Below are 23,653 nucleotides of genomic sequence, written 5' to 3' on the forward strand. Positions count from 1 at the left end.
AATTCAATTTGATATTTCGGCAGAAATTTATAAATGTAAAGGTAATAAAGCATATAAAATATATATTACATGAAAAATCCTGGAGAAAAAGACGTTTCTGCAGTACTAGGTATGTCCCATGTATATTAAAAATAGGTAGTAAATAAACACTATTTCTGTATTTTTTAGATGCAAGAAAATTTTGTTATGTTTATGATCGGCGATTTTTTTTGAAAATGGAAACAATTTACAGCAAGGTAAGATCATTTTTAAATCATTTTTAACTATAGTCAACATTAGTTATCTCCAGTATGTGCGATTTATTGTCAATAATGCAATAAATCTGACTGATACAATACGATTGTTATCCGACTAAAAGTCTCTTTTTGCTTCTTTTTGATTTATAAACCAGGTCTCTTTGAGAATAATGGACGCTTTTTTAAAACAGTATATTTGTATTTTATACCTATTGATATTTTTACATTGTTAATTTTAGTATAAAAAAATTGTTTTTCTATTTTCAGGTTTTTGTATAAGGCTCCCGTTTTCATGCCTGCCCCCGTTTTCTGTCTCTGATGGCTGTGAATACGTGTATTTATTTACAAATTACTGTAAGTCATGCTTATACCTTATTAATTTACGTTAAAATTGCATATAATTAAGTAATTGCTGTTGAAATCATTCAATTCTTTATTTTTTATATATATTTAGTCACGTTGTCTCATATTTCAAATAAATATGTTTGAATAAAATTTTGTTTTGTTTTATTTATGATAAGAAAGAGTACAAAATACATTTAAACTGAAAGAGGGTCCGCCATTAAATAACCGGAAACGGAAATAAATACGAAGCCATCATGTCAACCTGTCAATTGGAAAATTAGTTCTCCAGACGACAACGAAGGCTTTCGGTGGCGTATCGTGTTTCCACGATTTAACACAGAGTTGACACTTCTTTCTAGTTAATTATTTTATGTATACATATCCGTAACAAAACCATACGATATGAACGTACTGTAGTAACATTTCATCTAAAACTGGTTTGAGAAAATACACAACATTACTCGTAGCGATTTTTACCAAAAGACCTTTTTTACATAAAAAACGTCGTAAATGTATATTTTGTGGCGCCTCCTACAAACAGGAGTCATATTGACTTCAAAATCATATTTTTCAAATTGTCAAAAACTCCAAGACACCAGTTTTCATCCAAATATTGACGTTACTTCATAAAATATTTGGATAAAATCGAAATAAAAATGAAACTTCTACACCCTGTATCTCAGAAACTAAGTATTTTAGGACATACATTTATACGAACTTTTTTACTTATTTTTATCTGCAGAATATACTGCCAAAGTTTCCGGAATACAGTTATTCGGAGCGTCCCGTCCTGTATAATGAATTTTAGTTGCAGTTTTTTTTATCGTTTAAGGTAAGGACCTATCCGTAACAAAACCATACGATTATGAACGTACTGTAGTAACATTTTATCTAAAACTTGTTTGAGAAAATACTAAAAATACTTTTAAAAATAGCAGAGAGCATTAAATATGCGAAAAATTTGCTCTAAAGAAATTCTAATATGCACCAAACTACATATATTTACAAATCACATATTAAGCCACCAATGAGGTTATAATAATTATCTTAACCTCTCTCTCTCTCTCTTCATTTATAATAAGTACGCTACTTAATCGATTTATCATTTTGTTTAAATAGCTTGTTTCTGATTTTTTAAATATTAATATACAACAGTTTGGTTTGGTTTGGAAGGATGAAGGACTTCATTATTCGTGGCCCAAAAAGTAGCTACAAGCCCATTCCAAAAGGATATGCCGAATATTTTTTTGATATTGCCGAAGAATTTAAAGACAACATTTTACAGGTAACTATTTTCCACTATTTTTTCTGAATTTTGTAAAATCGTTTTTGTTTTTTTCTTAAATTTATATGTAGAGATATTTTGTTTTCCGGGATACCATTGCATTTATACAGGGTCGCTGATTTGTATATGAATATATCGATTATTAGGTAAAATTTAAGAGGTACCGCAAAAAGTTAAATATAAAAGTTATAGGGTTTTTAAATATCTATTAGCGGATAATAAACTTAAGTATACAGGGTCGGTCATAAAGTCGTGGCACATCAAAGTCTCATTTTTTTAAATGGTACCTCCCCTATATTATTGCCATATTTCGGTTCTTCCTCCAATTTTAAGCAAAAATCATAATACACATAATGTACGTAAGTTCAACAATTTCCGAATTATGAAGTTTTGATTTTGAAATGTTAAACGAAAATATTGTAATTTCCAGACTCGATATAATCTCATTTTATACATCTACGTATATAAATGCTAACTTGAAAATCAGGGTTGGAAAAAATCATGATTAAAAAAAAATCGGATTTTTTTTATTTAAATCAGTTTTTTTTTATTTAAATCGGATTTTTTTTTATTTAAATCAGATTTTTTTTATTTTAATTAAAAACAATATATAAATTGGATTTCCAAATGACTAGGACTTAGTACCAACAAAGAATATCTTAATACCCTAGAAGTCTCGTCTGGCATCAAAATCTGACCTGTCGATGGGGCCTCGCTTTGGCGAGCGAGGCCCCAACTTCGTGGAGCCTCGCTATTTTGCTCGGAATTGAACGAATAGACGCGCGGCGTTGCCTTGTTTTGTGTGTACTTTCTTGAATAGTTTTAAATTATAGTTTTAAATTTTATCTATTGCTATAATCAGTCTTTCCGTTCTCCGCACTCCGCAGTTTACATATAATATTAGGTACCCATACACCAGCGTTCTTTCCTGCAGGAATGTCTAATCCCGCTGGAAAGAACGCCAGTTAGTGGGTATATGCACGACACATGCACCTTCCGTCTTTCTTGTCAGGATCTACTGGCGTTCCAGCCCGACAAGATAAAACGTGTAAAAAATTTGTATTAGTGGTTTGGGGTCATTTCATTTGAGAGATGATATCCGTGTGTTCTCTCCTGTTAGGAAAGTCTGTTGTTAAAACGCCAGGTAGTTTTTTTAAGTCTTAGATATTTATTAGCTAGTTAGTGTTTTACGAATTAATTACGATGAATTTTTGTATGTATGGACTAACTAATTTTAACAGTTCATCAAATGTTATTATTAAGAATGGATCCTTTCTTAAATAATTTTGGAAATCGGTAGGCTCACTTGTCCGTAATTCTCGTAACAGATTCATATTGCTGTACATTTTCCGTTTCTGAAGCCACTTCTTTGACCACATGCGGCGTTTCTGCTTTTTCTTAAACAAAACTTCAGTTGCAATACCAAATACAGCAATTGCAATTATTCTTTTAGGTTTCATCTTAATATTAATAGTTTAATAATAATAAAAATAAACATAATTTTATTATTCAAAGCACACCACTTGTTTACTTGTATTGCACAACACAAATTTTATAAAAGTCAAATCTCACGATCCTTAGTAAAATGATCATCTAGCGGGAAAATTTTAATAATCGTGTCACATTTACAGTACAACAAACTAAATCCTTTAAAAACTGCAACGAAAGGTATTTTGTGTAAGTGGGCTTTGCAAGGAATATAACTCCTTCAAAAAGAACAGGCCAGTCTTACAGTAAAAACTGACAGGAAATTTAACAAGATTGCGTTTGTGTTAGTGGGATTGGACCTTCGTTCTTTCCTTTCAATTTTTTGACAAGAAAGAACGCATAAGGAAAGAATTACAGGAAAGAACGCTGGTGTATGAGAACCTATTAATCTTATATAATTCCCGTGTTACAGTTTTGGTTACCGTACTCCTCCGAAACGGCTTAACCGATTTTGATGAAATTTTATATGTATATTCAGTGGGTATGAGAATAGGTAGTTATAAATTTTTTATACCCTTAAATGATAAGGGTAGTCCACCCCCATTTTTTTATTTTGTGAAAAAACAATATTTTAATTTTTTTTTATTTGGCATTAAAAAATACAAACAACACTAAATTTTCACCGTTCTACTTTCATCCCCTATTTTTTAATAGGGTTGTTTTTTTTAATTTTTGTTACCATCTCCGAAACGGCTTAACCGATTTTGATAAAATTTTATATGTATATTCAGTACGTTTAAGAATAAGTTGTTATCTATTTTTATACCCTTAACTGATAAGGGTAGCCGAGAGGGTAACCCACCCTCATTTTTTTTTAGTTTTTGAAAGAAAAAAAATGTTTTTTATTTTTTTATTTGGCATTAAGAAATACAAACAACCCTAAGTTTTCACCGTTCTACCATCATCCCCTATTTTTTAATAGGGGATGTTTTTTTTTTAATTTTTTGTTACCATCTCCGAAACGGCTTGATCGATTTTGATGAAATTTTATATGTATATTCAGTAGATCTGAGAATACGTTGTTATCAGTTTTTATACCCTTAAGTGATAAGGGTAGCCCACCCCATTTTTTTATTTTTGAAAAAAAAAAATATTTTAATTTTTTTTTATTTGTCATTAAAAATACAAACAACCCTACATTTTCACCGTTCTACCATCATCCCCCTATTTTTTAACAGGGCTTGTTTTTTAAGATTTTGTTACCATCTCCGAAACGGCTTAACCGATTTTGATAAAATTTTATATGTATATTCAGTACGTCTAAGAATAGGTTGTTATCTATTCTTATACCCTTAAGTGATAAGGGTAGCCGAGAGGGTAGCCCACCCTCATTTTTTATTTTGGAAAAAAAAAAAAATTTTTTTTTTTGGTCTTAAAAATACAAACAACTCTAAATTTTCACCGTTTTACCATCATCCCCTATTTTCTAATAGGGGTAGTTTTTTTGATACCATCTCCGAAACGGCTTGGCCGATTTTGATGAAATTTTATAAGTATATTGAGTAGGTCTGAAAATAGGTTGTTATATATTTTTATACCCTTAAGTGATAAGGGTAGCCCACCCTCATTTTTTATTTTTGGAAAAAAAAAACTATTTTTTATTTGGCCTTAAAAATACAAACAACTCTAAATTTTCACTGTTCTACCATCATCCCCTATTTTCTAATAGGGGTTGTTTTTTGATACCATCTCCGAAACGGCTTGGCCGATTTTGATGACATTTTATTATGTATATTGTATAGGTCTGAAAATAGTTTGTTATCTATTTTTTATACCCTTAAGTGGTAAGGGTAGCCCACCCCATTTTTATTTTTTGAAAAAAAAATTATTTTAATTTTTTTTATTTGGCATTAAAAAATACAAACAACCCTAAATTTTCACCGTTCTACCATCATCCCCTATTTTTTAATAGGGGTTGTTTTTTCAAGTTTTTTGTTACCATCTCCGATTGACCGATTTTGATAAAATTTTATATGTATGTATATTCAGTACGTCTAAGAATAAGTTGTTATCTATTCTTATACCCTTAAGTGATAAGGGTAGCCGATAGGGTAGCCTACCCTCATTTTTTTATTTTTGGAAAAAAAAATAATTTTTTTTATTTGGCCTTAAAAATACAAACAACTCTAAATTTTCACCGTTCTACCATCATCCCCTATTTTTTAATAGGGTTTTTTTTTTAAAGTTTCTTGTTACCATTTCCGAAACGGTTTTGCCGATTTTGATGAAATTTTATTATGTATATTGAGTAGGTCTGAAAATAGTTTGTGATCTATTTTTTATACCCTTAAGTGATAAGGGTAGCCCATTCCCATTTTTTTATATTTTGAAAAAATATATATTTTTATTTTTTTATTTTGCATTAAAAAATACAAAGAACCCAAAATTTTCACCGTTCACCGTGAAACGGCTTTGACCGATTTTGATAAAATTTTATATGTATATTCAGTACGTCTAAGAATAGGTTGTTATCTATTTTTTATACCCTTATGTGGTAAGGGTAGCCCACCCTCATTTTTTATTTTTTGAAAAGAAAAAATGTTTTTATTTTTTTAGTTGGCATTAATAAATACAAATAACCATAAATTTTCACCGTTCCACCATCATCCCCTATATTTTAATAGGGGTTGTTTTTTTTTTAATTTTTTGTTACCATCTCCGAAACCGATTTTGATAAAATTTTATATGTATATTCAGTAGGTCTGGTTTGGTTTGGTTTGGTCACAACCTATTCCTAGGTTGTTATCTATTTTTTATACCCCTAAGTGATAAGAGTGGCCCACCCCAACTTTTTTTTTTATTTTTTAGACAAATTTTTTATTTTAATTGTTTTATAGGGAGTGTTTATTTTTTAGGGGGTGCATGTCCAAAATTTTCTTCTGGGTACACACTTTCATCACTTAAGGGACCTCTGTACAAAATTGCATACTCTCCTAGTCCTAGAACGGATTTTACATAAAAATTATACAAATTTTTACCCTTAGTTTTACCCTTAAGGAATGAATTCCAAAATCACTCTAATTATTCAATTACGCTACATAAGGAACCTCTGTGCAAATTCTCATATTCCTTGAACAGAATTTATTGTTTCAGAACGTTCAACCCCTCATTTCACACCCTTAGAGGGCGAATTTCCAAAAATTGCTTCTTAGTGCTAAATTACGTTACATAAGGAACGTCTGCAAAATTCATACTTCTAAAACCGATTTTAACAAATTTTTGTACAAATCTTCATCCCTTATTTTTTAGGGGATGCATGCCTAAAATTCGCTTCTAGGTACTCACTTTCATCATTTAAGGGACCTCTGAACAGAATTTCATACTCCTAGTCCTAGAACGGATTTTACATAAAAAATTATACAAATTTTCACCCCTAGTTTTACCCCCTTAAGGAATGAATTCCAAAAATCACTCTAATTATTCAATTACGCTACATAAGGAACCTCTGTGCAAATTCTCATATTCCTTGAACAGAATTTATTGTTCCAGAACGTTCAACCCCTCATTTCACACCCTTAGAGGGCGAATTTCCAAAAATTGCTTCTTAGTGCTAAATTACGTTACATAAGGAACGTCTGCAAAATTCATACTTCTAAAACCGATTTTAACCTTTTGTACAAATTTTCATCCCTTATTTCTAAGGGATGAATGTCAAAATTAGCTTCTAGGTACTCACTTTCGTCACTTAAGGAAACTCTGTACAAAATTTCATACTCCTAGAACTAACACTTTTTGTACAAAATTTCACCCCCCAGTTTCACTACCCTTAGGCTATACATTTCCAAAAATCGCTTATCAATGTTCAAATGCGCCACATCTGTGCAAAAGTTCATACTCCTAGTAGGTACAGATTTTTTATGTATAATTACGTCCCTTTATCTAATAACACCCCCTTATGGGTCGAATTTTAAAAAGTTACTTAGTAGTGCTCATCTTAGAGAACGAATTAATATTCTCCGTATTTACTCCAGTTTCCTAATACTAACACAGATAACACATAATCATACTAGTTAATTTTTTATTGGAATAGAAGTAATTTTTATTAGAAGGTACAAAAAAATTAAAAATCTAAAATTTTATTTTCATAGCTACGTTTTTTTTTCATAGCCTTAGGATGCCTCATGTACTATCGAATATACGAAATATATAATCAATACGTGTTGAACTTTCTTTAAATATCGAGAAATAAAATATGTTTGGCAACACCGTACGAAATATCGCCGCGCGTAGTCCTCAAAATTTAAAATATTAGCATTTTCAGGCTTCGATTATGTTCAAAAGCGCCACCATATGACAAATCACTAAAGCTTCCACACGAGAGTTCTTAAAACTATAATATTCTTTGGTACCAATTAAAGTCCTATCCTAAATGGCTAAATCTTTATAACTCCCGCCCGATACCAATAACATTAACAGTTCTACGGCGCGTGTCATTTTTCCACATCGGTCACCAATATATTCCGCAAAAAAAGTCGCTCGGATTTTTTTTAAACATCTCAAAAATGTTAACTTTTGTTATTTTAACGCCTAGGCATAAAAGTAAAGCACTGTAACGCCTAAGCACAAAAGTACAAAAATATATTATTAAACTGATATTAAGTGTCAAATTCAACGAGTGTATAAATTGTTGCTCGATTACTGTTCATATTAATTGCAATGTTTGAAATTTATTAAAAAATAATTTGTAATGTTTTAAAAGAAATAGTATGTTCTATTTGGAGTAAAAATGTACTTTTTGTGCCTCCCTGTAACATCGGAATAGCTTTACGATGGTCCTTCAAAGGTACAGCATCGTCAAAAAAAGTATAATTTTTACTCCTAATAAAACAATACACTATTGTTCGGAAATAGTCTAAAGCCGAGAATGAAATTAGTATGTATTATCTAATGTCAAAGTATAAAGTACTTACTGCACATTAAAATGTCGGTAGGAATTTGGAAACATCCAACCGTTTCAAAAAAAAATAAAACAACACATTTTCTGACAACGATTATAGATTCTCGGGAATGAAGATAGTGTTTATATCAGAAGAACCTTGTTCTGCACTAGACTTTGGGAATGATATGTATTCGAACAGCGAATTTTTGTCACTTATACATAAATTTTACAGTAAATCCCTGCGTTTAGCGGTCTAATGTATTCACACGAAATTACTTCAAAAATTGGTCCAACATTTAAATTGAGGAATATATATTTTTATTTAATTTTATAGCATTTACAATTATTTTTCGACTTATTATCTGTTATATCTGTTATAGGAATATCTTTTCTAGTTTTGTAGGACACATTTTTATAACTCTTACAGTTATTTTTTGATTTATTATAAAGTTTCAATATTTTTTTTTTATTTAAACCACATGATTAAAATTAAAAAAATCACTTGATTTAAATCACGATTTAAATCAGGCCAACCCTGTTGAAAACTAATGTCATATATTATTAAGTATCACAGTTTCCGCAGACTGCCATCGTTAAATGAAACCAAAAACATCGAAATTAATTAAATGAAATTGTTTAAATGATATTTTCAAAAATCAATAACTCGGAAACGGTTGGTTTGAGGTGTATTGTGTGTATCTCGATTTTTGCTTAGAATTGAAGGAAGAACCGATATATGCAATAATATACAGGGGGTTCGGTTTAAAAAAAATGAGACTTTGATGTGCCACGACCTTATGATCGACCCTGTATACTTAAGTTTATTACCCGCTAATAGATATTTATAAACCTTATAACTTTTGTATGTAACTTTTTGCGGTACATCTTATATTTTACCTAATAATCGACCGTTTCCATACATAACAGCGACCCCGTATAATATTAATAGTACCTATAACTACATTCGTAGTTCAGGTCAGGGGCTTGGTTCAGGTCAGGCGCTTTCAGGTCAGGGGCTTGGGACACCCTCAAAAAGAAAATTCCATTTCTCCAACTCCCAGTGGATGACATACCAAGAATTTACAACTTTGAGAAAGACCTCACTGTAGTATTGAGTAATAAAAAGGATTGGAAGAAAGAAACGCTTACTCAGCATATAAAAGATCACACCATCACGTGGTATACTGATGCTTCCAAAACCAAAGCAGGGACAGGGATAGGAGTATTTGGGCCGAAAACTGAATACTCCGAACCAATGGGCACCTACCCCAGTATCCTTCAGGCAGAAATTTGCACTATCGAAAGATGCGTACAATTTATCTTAGATAGGAACTATCGAAAACAGGAAATTGCCATCCTATCCGATAGTCAGGCAGCACTTAACGCGATCAACTCAGTAACCATCAATTCGAAGTTGGTCAAAGAATGCCTAGAGAAGCTCAACAAATTAGGCAAAGAAAATAAAGTCCTCCTACTCTGGGTGCCTGCTCATCAAGGGATAGAAGGCAATGAACAAGCAAATGATCTAGCTAGAAAAGGAGCGAACACTCCACTAACAGGACCAGAACCGTTCTGTTTTCCAAACGGGAACCAACTGAAAGCGGAACTGAAGAATCTGGAAGACTCCATCCGTAACTTGGACTGGGTGTCCTCCAACGGTCTAAGACACTCGAAAAGTTCCTCAGAACTTATGACCAAGAAAAATCAAAGGTTTTCCTTGATTTAAGTAAAAACATTCTTCGGATTGTCACGGGGTTTCTAACAGGACACTGTCTCCTCAACGAACACCTCAGTAGGCTGAAACTGAGAAACAACGGCGAATGCAGATTTTGTGGGGAAAATGGGGAAACACCAGAACACCTTATCACTGAGTGCGCCGAGACGACGACCATTCGTGCCATGAACCTTGGTAGGTCTGATGTCGAGGATGGAGAGCTGGCCTCTGTGGAGCCGTCTCAGATACTGGCTTTTCTTAAAGCCCTGAGACTGTATGATGAGTTATAACTCGTTATAACTCAAGAAAGGGGAACACACAATAGATCTATAAGGTCGCGGTGATTAATCCCCTTCTAAACATTCTACATTCTACATAACTACATACTATTTTTTGACACCCTATATATTTTTAACTTGCAGATCGATGGTACCACTGACGAATCGGAGACTTACGGTCAAGTAAAGGCCCGATCTATCAAAGTTGCTCTTGCCATAAAAAAATTAGGCTTAAAACCAAAAGATGTTGTACTGTTGTGCTGTAAAAACGATTTAAATAACATTATTCCGGTACTTGGAACCCTGTATCTTGGAGGATATGTCAGTTCAGCTCATCCCAAACAATCGCTGGACGACGTAAAGTACTTTCTAGGATTGGTACAACCAAAATTATTGTTTGTCGATCAAGACTCTGTGGGTTTAGTAGAAAAAGCTATGGAATTATGTGGAATGAAAGCAACTATAGTTGTTGTTGGAAATTCGGATAAATATCCTACAATGAGATCCATGGAGTCTCGGTTTTATGAAGAAGAGAAATCATTTAGTCCGATTAAACAAAAAGGCAACGATATCGCTTTTATTTTGTTCACCAGCGGTACGACTTCGTCTCCCAAAGGAATATATATTTCAAACAGGTCTGCTTTGGAAGGAGGAAGATTAATAATTGAGTAAGTTTACTCGTATTATCTAGAAATGGACGTAACCAACATGCCATGTACTATTTTTTAAGTGGCTATTAATTATAATAAATGTTTATGTATGTATATTTATATTTTAGGAATGGATATACGAAACCAGGCGTGTTAATGAATTTCACATCGTTTTACTGGGTCTCAACTCTGTTAGTCACTAGCAAGTGCTTTCTGACTGGATCTACCAGAATTTTGGGAAACAGTATATCAGCTGAAAAGTATTTAAACCTAGTCGAAAAATATAAAGTAAATCTATAAGATATGTCTAGGCCAGTCAGCGAGGGTTTTAGGGTCCGAATTCTGAACACCTGCACCGATTGACCTGAAATTTTAACAGTGAGTAGAGATATATGTAAGAAACAAAAGTTACATAGTATAGATGTGTGCTTTTACCCTGGGGGTGAGTGTCACCCCTTCTCAAAAAAATAAGCAAATTTAAGCAAAAAATGTTATATAACATTTTTTCATAAAATTAATATTTTCCTATTATAGTTATTTAGGATTGAATATGTTGATTTTTCATTTAAAAACTGCATATTTTTCTGCTATTTTTTATAAATAACTCGTAAACCTGGCGGTTTATTGCAAAACTCATATTGGAATAACTAAATGAATCATTTTTTGTTGATTACTGTAGGTGTAATAGTAGCCGAGTGATCACTCTGTAAAGGTGATTTTTTATTTTTCGAAAAATAAATTGCCGTAAACATTTTACCGTAAAATAATGACGAAAGAACACATTTTTCGAAGAAAATGAATATGACCGTTTTTAAATTGCTTGAAAAGACCTTTTAAATGCATTTTTAGAAAAGTTCGTAACTCAAAAATTCGCGGAGTTATGATAAAAATCAAATGGTCACCTCATTTTTTCTGAAAAAAATCTATGACCAAAATTATAAAAATAAAAACTAAGCGTAATAGATACACAGTTGGCAATATTTAGGTACTAACAATATGCTTTGCGAGTTTCAGCGGTTTAGAATGCCTAAATTTGGAAAAAAGTTTAAAATAATAAAAATTTTTATTTCTTAATTTATAAAAAAAAAAATTTAATAACGTAAAACATGCAATAGAGTAAAATTGAAGGCCTTTTTTTGCAATATTTTTGCGCTCTTCCAATTTTTCTGTAGATCTCTTTATTTCGTAGATATTACGTTTTTTAATTTGACTTGCGTGTAAGGACCACCTTCTTTGAGCGCTTAAAACCCATAAATCTTGTAAAAATTAGAGTTCACGACTGTCCAACTATAGAGGTTAATTTGTAACTCGTGTAATTTCCTACAAATTGATAGTTTTTATTTTTATAATTTTAGTCATATATTTTGTTGTTAATTTTTTTCCGAAAAAATGAGGTGACCATTTTATTTTTATCATAACACCTCTAGTTTTTGAGCTACGAACTTAAAAAGACCTTTTAAAAAAGCATGTAAAAGGTCTTTTCAAGCACTTTAAAAACGGTCATATTCATTTTCTTCGAAAAATGTGTTCTTTTGCCATTATTTTACAGTAAAAGGGTTGCAATTTAGTTTTCGAAAAATAAAAAATCACTTTTACAGAGTGATAACCGGGCTATTATTACACCTACGGCAATCAGCAAAAAATGAATCGATTTGTTATTCCAAAGGCTTCATTTTTGCTTTATGTGAGTTTTGCGATAAAACGTAAGGTTTTCGAGTTATTTATAAAAAATTGCAGAAAAATATGTAGCTTTTAAATGAAAAATCAACATTTTCAATACTAAATAACTCGGAAAATATGAAAAACTTTATGAAAAAATGTTATAGAACATTTTTTGCTTAGAATTCATCCCTTTATTGATTTTTGCAATTAAAATGGGTGATTTATTTTTTATAGAAGGGGTGACACTCACCACTATGGTGAAAGCACACATCGCTACTATGTAACTTTTGTTTCTTATGCCGGGTCCAGACCAAGCAGACAACACAGTGACAAGACAAAAACATTCATGTTTTACGACAAAGTTATGACAAATCCAATACATTACTGCGACATTTTTGTCTCATTTTTGTTTTGTTTCAAAATTCGGAGACTTTTCAATATCCCGTCTCGAGTCGGTAAAGATCAGAGTGTCTATGTTTTGTTCGTATATTTTGCGACAAGTTGTCGGCGCAGTGTGGATGGCGTGTGCTGGCAACAGTAGGAGACCAGTGAAATCACATATGGTTAATAAAACTCATTCGCAACAACTAAACTTTTGACTTTGTTATACCTGTGTGGACAGTTTGTCTCAAGTTTGTCTTGTCAGAAGTCTTCATTTTTTGTGACAAGTTTGTCTTGTCTTTCTCTCAAAATCGTGTTTACTTTTTGACGCCTAGGTCTGGACCCGGCAGTACATATATTTCTATTCACTGTTAAAATTTCACATCAATCGGTGCGGGTGTCAAGAATTCGGAGGTAATACCCTATTTTTATCCTCGCTTACTGGCCTAGTCGGCTGTTTCAAACAACTAGTTTATTAAAAAAATGTTGCAACTATAGTCTTGGTGCATTTTAGTTGATTTCAATAAATTCCGACCGTAGCACTTCAACGAAAAAAATCTGAAATTATCAATATAGCCGACACGCGTCGTCGCGCGTCGCCCGCGCCGGGTCACAGTGCTTCGTCCCATGGACAAAAATCGAAAAAAAAGTTAAAATTTACTAATATCTGAATATGTAATTTTATACTTATAGCAATGTTCAACCATCTTGTATATAATTTTTCATAAACAGCGTTTTTTGTTAGCAAATAATTTTACTAAAAATAAATTTTGCGATCATTATCTTATAAGTGAAAAGAATAACGTATGTTCCGTATATTATGGAGTTAAGAGGTACGTATTTAATTGAAAGCAACTATGGATATTGTTAAACAAGGTATGTACTTTAAATTTATTTCTAAACAAGTTCGTGATTGTTTAGTTTTTATTTATTTTTTAAGATGATTCTTAAATCGGTATAAAAATTTTACGTTTTCAAACTTCAAAAAGGCATTTAAAAAAAGCATATCAAAACATATCGTATTTATTGAATATATTTATTGCCATATTCATACAATTTTAATTTTAGTATAGTTCACCTGCGTCTGCTTGCGACGAAGTTTATTTTACAATACTTTTCAGATGGAGTAAAATTGATAAGCAATGCCGATCTGGTTAATACTTGGCTTGATCATAGGAACAAGAACTCAAAATTATTTGTATTTCAAAAAATGTGTTCTTTATTAGATATTGATGAACCTTCCAGTCAAATGAGACACCACTTGTGCCTGAAAAAGCCCACTATGTTGGAGCGAAACGTCGCATAAAAAAGTTTCCATCTTCAATTTATTATAAAACCTCATACCCAAGAAAAGGAAAAAATATTATATGGATATGGTCTATTAAAGAGGTAACTATTAACATCCGAACCCCTCATACCAACAGAAAGAACAGTAACAACGCGAAAAAGTGACATATTAGAAAATGATGTACAGAAATATCTTACATGTGAGGATACTTTATCTACTGGTGATTTGGATATTATAAATTTGGAAGATTCTGTCACCAGTGATTCTTCTGAATCAGAGTAGTTACGATCTATGCATTTTGTTGTCCTAAAGTAAATTTATGGTATCTTAAGTTTTTTTTTAATTAAATATAACATTGATGTTTCTTTTTAATTAAAGAAAAACATTTTTATCTTATATTAGGCTTATATTGTAGGAATCATGTTCTAATGTTATTTCAATTCTTTTTTATCACAGGGATTTATTTAATACTTACACCGTTTTCATACTATAAATTATTATTTCCTTTATAACACAGCTCCAACATTTTTATTATTTATAAGATTTTTTTTTCACAAACGTGGGACTAAGAACATCATCATTTAGTACAATGAGAGTACTCATCATTTGTGTCAAATAAACCTAGTTTGAATAAATTGCCTACAATAAAAGAGAAGTTTTGCATTTTTGTCCTCTAGAGCCATATGTTAGAAGCACAGTGCGTCGTGTTGATCGCATTAAAATAATATTGAAATCATGGGTTTCTCATAATATTTAAGTATTTTGTTTATTGCTAGTGCAGTTATTGAAACTATAAAACACTCAGGTACGAGGTTTGTGTGATGTAACGGTGTTTCGGGAAGTAAAAAATAAGCGAAAAAGAATTCGAACTAGGTGTCGTGTTGTGTTGTGACAATTTCTAATGTTAATAAAATTGCCGAAAGAATGTTAACGCGTAAAGGAGAGCCTAATTAGGGCGTTGTTGGGTGCAATACATTCAATAACTCAACTCTCCCGGATGTTCAACTCTCCCGAAACAACATTTTATAGCTTCATTGTTTTACACACCGATTTGACCACAAGTGAAAATGAATTCAAGCAGTTCGAGAGAGACAAAACAAGTGAGTAAACAAAGTGCCCGTTACATAATCAAAAAAATAAATAGACATATACTATGAGAGGATAAAATATAATTTGCAATATTAATGGATACTTTTTTTAATCAACTAGTGATTAAATGTTTTATGAACATCTTCTAAAATTATAATTATGTACCTTTAAAAAATTTCGCCATAGCCCAAATAGCCCCAATTATGCCTCACTCAAAACCTGTGATTAAAACTATGTTCACTACCGTCGTTGAACTCATCTAAAAAGTTTTTTTTAACTTGAATAATAAATTATAATTCAAGTTAGATATCAAAATATTTACTCTTTTATTTTTATTTTTAGAATTTTCACAAATTATACTTTCTAACACTTTTAGAATAATTAAATAATAAATTTTTCGTATTCTCGCTATTTAAACCCGTGTAATTGCAAGTACTAGTTGTTTACGATATTCTCCGATGGTGGCAGCACCGGCGGAGAATGCACCAAGCCTATAGTAAAGTATAAAAATATTTCATAACATATTAGAATATCTTATGTTCAGTGCTACGTTCAACATATCCAAAAAAATATGTTTAAGATAATTACAAAGAACTTATTGTTAAAAAAGGTTTAACTATGCATTTCCCAACCCTTATAAGAACAATGCTTATAATGCTTATAAGATCTTTTTTTCATATTTTTGATGAAGAATCACCGCTAAAATTTTGACGTGTGTTTTTCGAACATCCTGTATAAGCTTAAGAAATTAAAAAAAAGAAATTAACTATAGATCATACCAAATAAACTTTTAGTCACGTGATTAAGCTTGACCGGCACAGCGTTGCCCACTTTTACATATTTTCTTTAACTCAAAATATTTTAGGAAACAAAATTAAATTAATTATGAATATATAAACAGTTATTATTTACATCAACAAAACTCACTTCCTTAACAGCACTTAAATGTTTATGCCCCTTAACTATACCACTTCCATTACTATACCGCTTTTCCGTTCAAAATATTCTAATAAAGTTGCATTAAATGAGTTTTTTATGGCTATTAAGCTATCTTGTACACTTAACACTAAAAGAGGTTCTAAAATGAACAATTTAACCTAGATACAAAATGATATTTTCTATTTATTTGGGACACTCTGTATTTTGTAAAAATATTTTTAAATTGTAGCTCTAATAGTTCTTCAACGAACCCAAAATTTACAATTTGTAAAAATCTAATCGTTTAGCTACAATACTCCGCGTCGTATGTGGTGAACAACCCTGTATAAGAGAGATAACTATAGTAAATTAAATATCTCTTATGTTTTAGATTACATATACCTTTATGTCTAACAGCTTTACTTACGGCATATCGTCCTTAGGCCCTGATATCATTAAAAAATACGACACATCTTCTTTGTATTCTGTTCTTGTGGGGGGAGCTACAGTGAATCCAGCTCAGATTCTGAAACTCAGAGAAGTGCTCCCTTACACCAAGGTGGCCATGGGTTACGGATCCACGGAGACCAGCTTCATCAGTTGTTTTGATTTCCAAAGTCGAGAAGCCTACGAATCCAAGCTTGAATCTTCTGGAAAGCTACTGGCTGATGTTGAATTAAAAGTAAGTATCCCATCAAAAAAATTAAGTGTCAAAAAATGAGAGCTAATCGATAGGGTATACAGAATGTCCTCGGATTGTCTTTACAAGAGGAAAAAAATTCATAAAAAATGTTGTTTGTTCTAAAATGGTTAATCCCGTTTACACATTTTCAAATTTTCATACCATTTTCAAAACACAAAAATATGGTTGAATTTTTTACAAGTCCTAAAAATCAAAACGCGTTTCTATGGTAATATAACTTCGTTTTTATTCTTTGATAGATTGTTATTCATAGAATTTTCACTGTTCATTAAAATGTTGTATCCTATGTTATAGGGCTTGTTTCTCTCTACAATTTCCTGTCTCATACCGTTTGTGTCGGGGAAGGGATCATAGTTTCATAGTTGTCGATTTTCGAAAGAAATCAGTACATGTATATGTACGTTTCGTATATTTTTCATTTTATTGATTTTATGGAAAGCACTGTCTGTTCATTAAAATGTTGTAGAGTAAACGCCACGAATGTTTGGGAGTGATTCATCGCTTGATGAAGTTAGAATCGACACGCGCGCTATCATTTTTACATTAAAAACGTAAATTTTTACCGCAGACGTAGGTTTTTAAAGGCCCGGTCTAATCATCTGCCTGCGCTCCTCCTACTTATTTTAAAATTGGCGTACTTGCAGTGCGACCAATGGGGCATTCCATTTTATATTTATAACCAAATATATGTTTTGACAAGACTTTGACAGTTAAAACAACAAATTACAACAGATTATATATTGATAATTATATTACTTGAAAGACCACGGCACTGGAATTAAGTTTTATGTGACCTTGAACAGATTAGTTCACATGGTAGCGACCGATGAATCACTCCCAAACATTCGTGGCGTTTACTATATCTTATTATAGGGCTTGTTTCTCTCTACAATTTCCTGTCTGACAACGTACCGTTTGTGTCCGGAAAGGGTTCATAGTTTCATAGTTGTCGATTTTCGAAAGAAATCAGTACATGTATACCTACTATTTTGTATATTTTTCATTTTATTGATTTTATGGAAAGCACTGTTCATTAAAATGTTGTATCCTATGTTATAGGGCTTGTTTCTCTCTACAATTTCCTGTTCCACAAAAAAATACTTTGTTTTTTTTATAGTTACCGTGAAAATACCATTCAATCAGGGGCGGATACAGGAATTTATTTTAGGGGGGGGCCAAATGAAAAGTAATGTAGAATATGCTTTTTAGGGCGCCATTTTTCACCAAAAAGGCTAATATTTAACCCATTTCATAGATTTTAGGGGGGGGCCGGGCCCCATGGGCACCCCCCTTTGTATCCGCCACTGATTCAAGGTGATGAAAAAAAGTTCTAGTAAAACTTGAGTTTTTAATATTAATATTGAGAGGTGTTTCAGTCAAAAATTAAGGTTTTTATTAAATTTTAGTGCGTTCTAACCGAGGGGTAAACCGCAGAGGGAAAAGTGTACACCGTAATTCTTTTTACTCAAATAATTCCTCAGAATTCCTTGGAATTCCTGGTCTTCAAGGTCAAGGTCAATCATTCAAGGTCATCCTTGGAATTCCTTGGTACGAACTCGGTAACTCTTTCAGTCTGAACCCAGCGTTGCCACCTCGGTTTCGCAGTTCCGCTATGAATTTTCTGGTGATTTTTATAAATGTGTAATGTCTCTATAAGTACTAGATCTAACAATAAAAAGTACTATTACGAGATTTACGTTTTTTTAGTTAAATTTTAGGACTAATAGGGGATTATGAGGTAAAAACACTATAAATATGTCGGCACTTACTTATTAAAATTATTTTTTCTCGGGATTTTTTGAAAATGATAGGTACCTAGTTATACTCGTATCTATAGGAAAGGAAATTAATAAAACTTCAGTTGCACGTCATAATACGATCACCAGTAAATTCCATAAGATTACGCATGGTATCATTGATGAAGTGCACCTAAAGTTGTATTAATTTTCCTATAGTATATACCTAGGTATTATTCCGAGGAAATGAAAAAATCAACTTTACACTTTCTGGAGTACTGAATAAAAAAATCTTATGAGGATTTCTTTAAAATGGCGAAATCAGGGAACGTTATAACTAGATCTCTCGGGGGTGGTTCGGCCGTACTATTGGAAAATATTTTAGATATATAATCGAGGGTACAATATTAAATTAAAAGAATATCTAACCTGTAGATATTTGATATTGGGAAATTTTGGAAGCGAAAACGTAAAAGGATAGTAAAAATCGCCTGCAAAACGTTTTTCTTTAAATTTAGTACTACCTATTATAGTATTCATGGTTTACTAATGTTCGTTAATTTTTTATAAAGTTGCTTGTAATTCCTCTTAATTCCTGTGGAATTCCTCTAAATTTCTAAGGAATTCCTTGGAATTCATTGGAATTCTTACGGAAATAATTGGAATCCCTAGTAATTTCTATGGAATTCCTTGGAATTCCTCGTAATTCCTTTCCTTCATAGTATACACCATAATTCCTCTGCGGTTTACCCCTCGGTTCTAACAAATCAGCTTGTTGTAAAATCCCACAAAAATATATATTTTTGTTTGTTCTAAAAATATATATATTTTTGTAGGAAATTGAACGATCTTTAAAAAAGGTCTATTATTATTTCTCATTTAATCGACTCGTTTGAAAGTCATCAGGGGTGGATGGGGAAGTGGAAACCGGCCCGGGAATAACAGGCAATCGGCCCAAATCCACAAAAACAAAATGACCTTAACGAAGAAACATATTTTATTTATTAATATATAAGTAAGGGTGTTTTTCGCTCGTGTGAAAAAAGCTCTTTTTCCTCCGGTTTTTTTAAATTGAAATTGTCTTGATCAAATTTTCACAAAGATCAATTTTACAGGGTTCTACTGCTTTATTTCCATTATCGATAACGGTAATTTGATCTTGAATAGGTTACGATTTTGAGTCACGATTTTGAGAAACTTTGACATCCTGATTCATTCAGTTCAGGTGGCCCAATTCTCTGTGAAATACATTATTTTTAGCTTTTCAGGTATATACTTTCTTACACATTGTAGAAAGAAGTTCTCCCTTTTCTGGTAAAGCAGCAGCCTCGTCGTGTATACGTGTTTTTAACTGAATGAACTGCGGTCGGCGCGGCGGTCGCCATTAAAACTGTTGCAGTTTTTAGGTTATTATATTAGTTCTTATCACTTTTCCTTTCTACTTTTCTACATTTGGCATCTTGTAAGATAATGCCATGATTCGAACGAAAAAAACCTAGACTTAGGCAGTGGATATAAATGTGTTCTGAGTTCTGAGGTAATGCTATGTTACAGTCCATAATAAGAATATTTGGATTTTCTTCAGAAATCGAATCAGACACTAAAAGTATGTACAGGGTGTCCCACTAAGAATAGCTCTCGGCTGTATCTCGGAAAGTATTAGCCGTAGCGGCTGCGGAAAAAAAATATTTATAACTAAAGAGGCTATGGGAAATTTCTGGAAATTATTTTCAAGTTTGTAGAACGACCGCTAGGGGACGCAACTGCAACAAAAAATAAGAAAATGAAGTTTTTACACAATTTTGCCTAGATAAGGTGTACTATAAGTAACAGCTTCATAATCTTCAGTAAATTTTGAATATTTTTTGTTAGAGCCATTTTCCCCTATCTACCAAAATAAACTAGTGGGGGAAGGTTAGATCTGTTTTTATTTGAATATTAATAACTCTGGACTGGATGATCGGAATCCAACAAGCGAGGGCTCGTTTAAAAGAACGTTTCTTACTATATATTGTACCCTATAAACAATAATAATAAGCTTTTGAACGTAGACGCTAGGGGGCGTTGTCTTACAATTTAACAAACATTGCGCGTTGTTTCAAAAAAATTAAATGCAATAGTATATGTAATTTTAGCTGATAGTAAAGAGTAGTAAAAGCTTAAAAAGTCAGCGAAAACCGCATCTTGATATCTTCTTTCAAACCGAAGATATTAGCAAAATTATAATAAATACCAAAAAATAAGCCCTTAATTACCTTACTTTTACAACACGGTATCAGTAGCCCTCTTGATTATGCCCATTTTAACCTAAAAATAAGATAGAAACAGTTAGTTTATTTTAAAATCGACGATATACCAGAATATCATAATATCATATATTAATATCTAATAATTAAGATATTAATAATAGTGAACAAGAAACGATGATTCAGTGAAGTCATGGTAGGCTTTGGAAAAAAGTTGCTTTTGACGTAATAGTATAAACGCCAAATTGTTATTAGATCAACATTTTGATAGTCTTAGCAGCGTTTTTGATCTTTTGATTGCTTTTTCAAAATGCCAACAACTTCAACTACTTCAAATAATTAAAGCATTTTGAAAACGCATTTAAAGAATAAAAAAAACGCTGCTAAGACTATCAAAATGTTGATCTAATAACAATTTGACGTTTATACTATTACGCGAAAAGCAACTTTTTTCCAAAGCCTACCATGACTTCACTGAATCATCGTTTCTTGTTCACTATTATTAATATCTTAATTATTAGATATTAATACATCTGGTATTATGGTATTCTGGTATTTAGTCGATTTTAAAATAAACTAACTGTTTCTATCTTATTTCTTTGTTAGAATGGGCCTAATCAAGAGGGCTACTGATACTGTATTGCAAAAGTAAGGGAATTAAGGGCTTATTTTTTGGTATTTATTATAATTTTGCTAATATCTTCGGTTTGAAAGAAGATATCAAGATGCGGTTTTCGCTGACTTTTTAAGCTTTTACTACTCTTTACTACCAGCTAAAATAGCACATACTATCGTATTTATTTTTTTTTGAAAAACGCGCTATGTTTGTTAAATTGTAAGAAAGCGCCCCCTAGCGTCTACGTTCAAAACCTTATTATTATTATTATTATTTAACATATTCCACGGAGATGGGGGTTGAAGTTCTCCGGTAATTATTGACTAAGTCCAGTTCCCGGCCTGGGATCAAAGCAACTTAGTTCAACACTTTGCGAAGGATGTGAGCCGTGCTGAGCAACGTAATCTTTTGGGCTTCTTGGATAGATGATTTTCCTGGGATGCGGTTCAGATGTAGTTCTGCTCCTTTGGATATGGTTCCCAAGGCGCCCACAATAACCGGTATAGTACAAGACTTTGCATTTGACATTCTGCTGATTTCTATTTCTAGGTTCTTAAATTTCATTATCTTCTCGTTTTCTTTTAATTGTACGTTAGAATCGTCTGGTACTGATATATCTATAAGTTGGCAAGTTTTATTCTTTTTGTCATGTACCACGATGTCTGGTCTATTCGCATTTATTTGTCGATCTGTTATGATGGGCAAATCCCACATTACTGTTACTTCATTGTCTTTGTTTTTGATGTTTGTAATTGTTTCAGGAATATGCTCGTAGTATTTCGCACAAACTTCCATTCCGAATGCTTTGCAGATGTTCCAATGCATATAGCCAGCTACTTTATTATGCCTATGAGTGTACTCAGTGGCGGCCAAGTTTGTACAGCCAGCGATAATATGACTAACGTGTTCCTCTGACCCATGCATGACTTAATCTACATCTACTATCCACATTTTGTTTGAAGATCTTTTTTTGTCTATATCTTGTACTTAGGGCTTGATTTTGTGCAGCCATTATTAGGCTTTCTGTCTCTCCTTTCAATCCTGCACCATTTAACCATTGTATGCTACTCTTTTTATTGACGAAGTCATTATCTAAATGTCTCATAAATTGTCCGTATAGTGGTTTTTCTTTTAATCTTTCTATTATTCGCTTTTCTATTTCTTCTCTTATTTTCAGTTTCATGTTCCTGGATGTTTCTTCATTTGTGTCATATTTCATTCTGATTCGTGCTGCTTCCTTCGTAATTGAGTATTTTGCTCTTGCTTCGTCTTGCTAGCAAACCTCTTCCTCCATCTAGTCTTCCTATCAACATTGTCTTTTGGGTGGTGGATTTTCCTTGAGGTAAGTAGTTTTCTAGTCTTTCTGTCAATTTTCGTTATCTCTTCTTTTGGTCATTCCACTAAACCAAAACTGTAAGTTATTACTGAAATTGCTATTGTGTTTATAGCTTTTATTTTGTTTTTTGCACATAATTCTGTGTCTAGCACTTTTCTGATTCTTTCTTTTATTATTATTATTATTATTATGGTATACTATAGAGTAAGAAACGCTCTTTTAAACGAGCTCTCGTTTATTGGATTCTGATCATCCAGACCGGAGTTATTAACATTTAAAGAAAGATAGACCTAACCTTCCCCCACCATTTTATTTTAGCAGATATGGGAAAATGATTCTAACAAAAAAAAATCCAAAATTTACTGAAGATTATGAAGCTATTATTTATAGTACCCATTATCTAAGCAAAATTCTGTAAAAAATCTATTTTCTTATTTTCAGTAGCTGTTGCGCCCACTAGGGGCTGTTTTACAAACTTGAAAATAATTTCCAGCAATTTCTCTTGGCCCCTTTAGTTATAAATATGTTTTTTCCGTAAGCCCTACGGCTAATGCTTTCCGAGATACAGCCGAGAGCTATTCTTAGTGGGACACCCGGTACAACTAAAAGTTTTGAGCGCCAGACAAGATAGAAAAACAAACAGTCATAGTTATTATAATAATAATAAATAATTATGTTGAATCAGGATGATTCCTAATAATTATTGTAGTGAATATTGTAAATTTTTGCTGGGTCATTATAGAAACATTTGTCAGATAAAAATTATGGTTAAAATGGTGATTATGTTAAGTGAAAAAAGAATT

The 23,653-nt window shown here is 32.1% G+C and overlaps 1 protein-coding gene across 2 annotated transcripts in view; it reads left to right on the top strand.

Moving 5' to 3' along the window:
- Positions 1 to 1,360: 1,360 nt before the first annotated feature.
- Positions 1,361 to 23,653, top strand: part of LOC115891010 (luciferin 4-monooxygenase-like) — a 29,176-nt gene continuing 6,883 nt past the window's right edge. The window contains exons 1-5 of one of the 2 annotated variants that reach the window (XM_030911400.1): positions 1,361 to 1,413; positions 1,737 to 1,866; positions 10,370 to 10,893; positions 11,004 to 11,163; positions 16,605 to 16,895. In XM_030911400.1, the coding sequence (XP_030767260.1) occupies positions 1,379 to 1,413; positions 1,737 to 1,866; positions 10,370 to 10,893; positions 11,004 to 11,163; positions 16,605 to 16,895 (1,140 nt within the window). In that variant the 5' untranslated portion in view covers positions 1,361 to 1,378. The remainder of the gene's footprint in view (positions 1,414 to 1,736; positions 1,867 to 10,369; positions 10,894 to 11,003; positions 11,164 to 16,604; positions 16,896 to 23,653) is intronic. The other variant, XM_030911401.1, reaches the window with a different exon arrangement.

This window comes from Sitophilus oryzae, unplaced genomic scaffold (genome assembly GCF_002938485.1).
Source record: "Sitophilus oryzae breed Bouriz unplaced genomic scaffold, Soryzae_2.0 scaffold_942_pilon_pilon, whole genome shotgun sequence".
NCBI lineage: Eukaryota > Metazoa > Arthropoda > Insecta > Coleoptera > Curculionidae > Sitophilus > Sitophilus oryzae.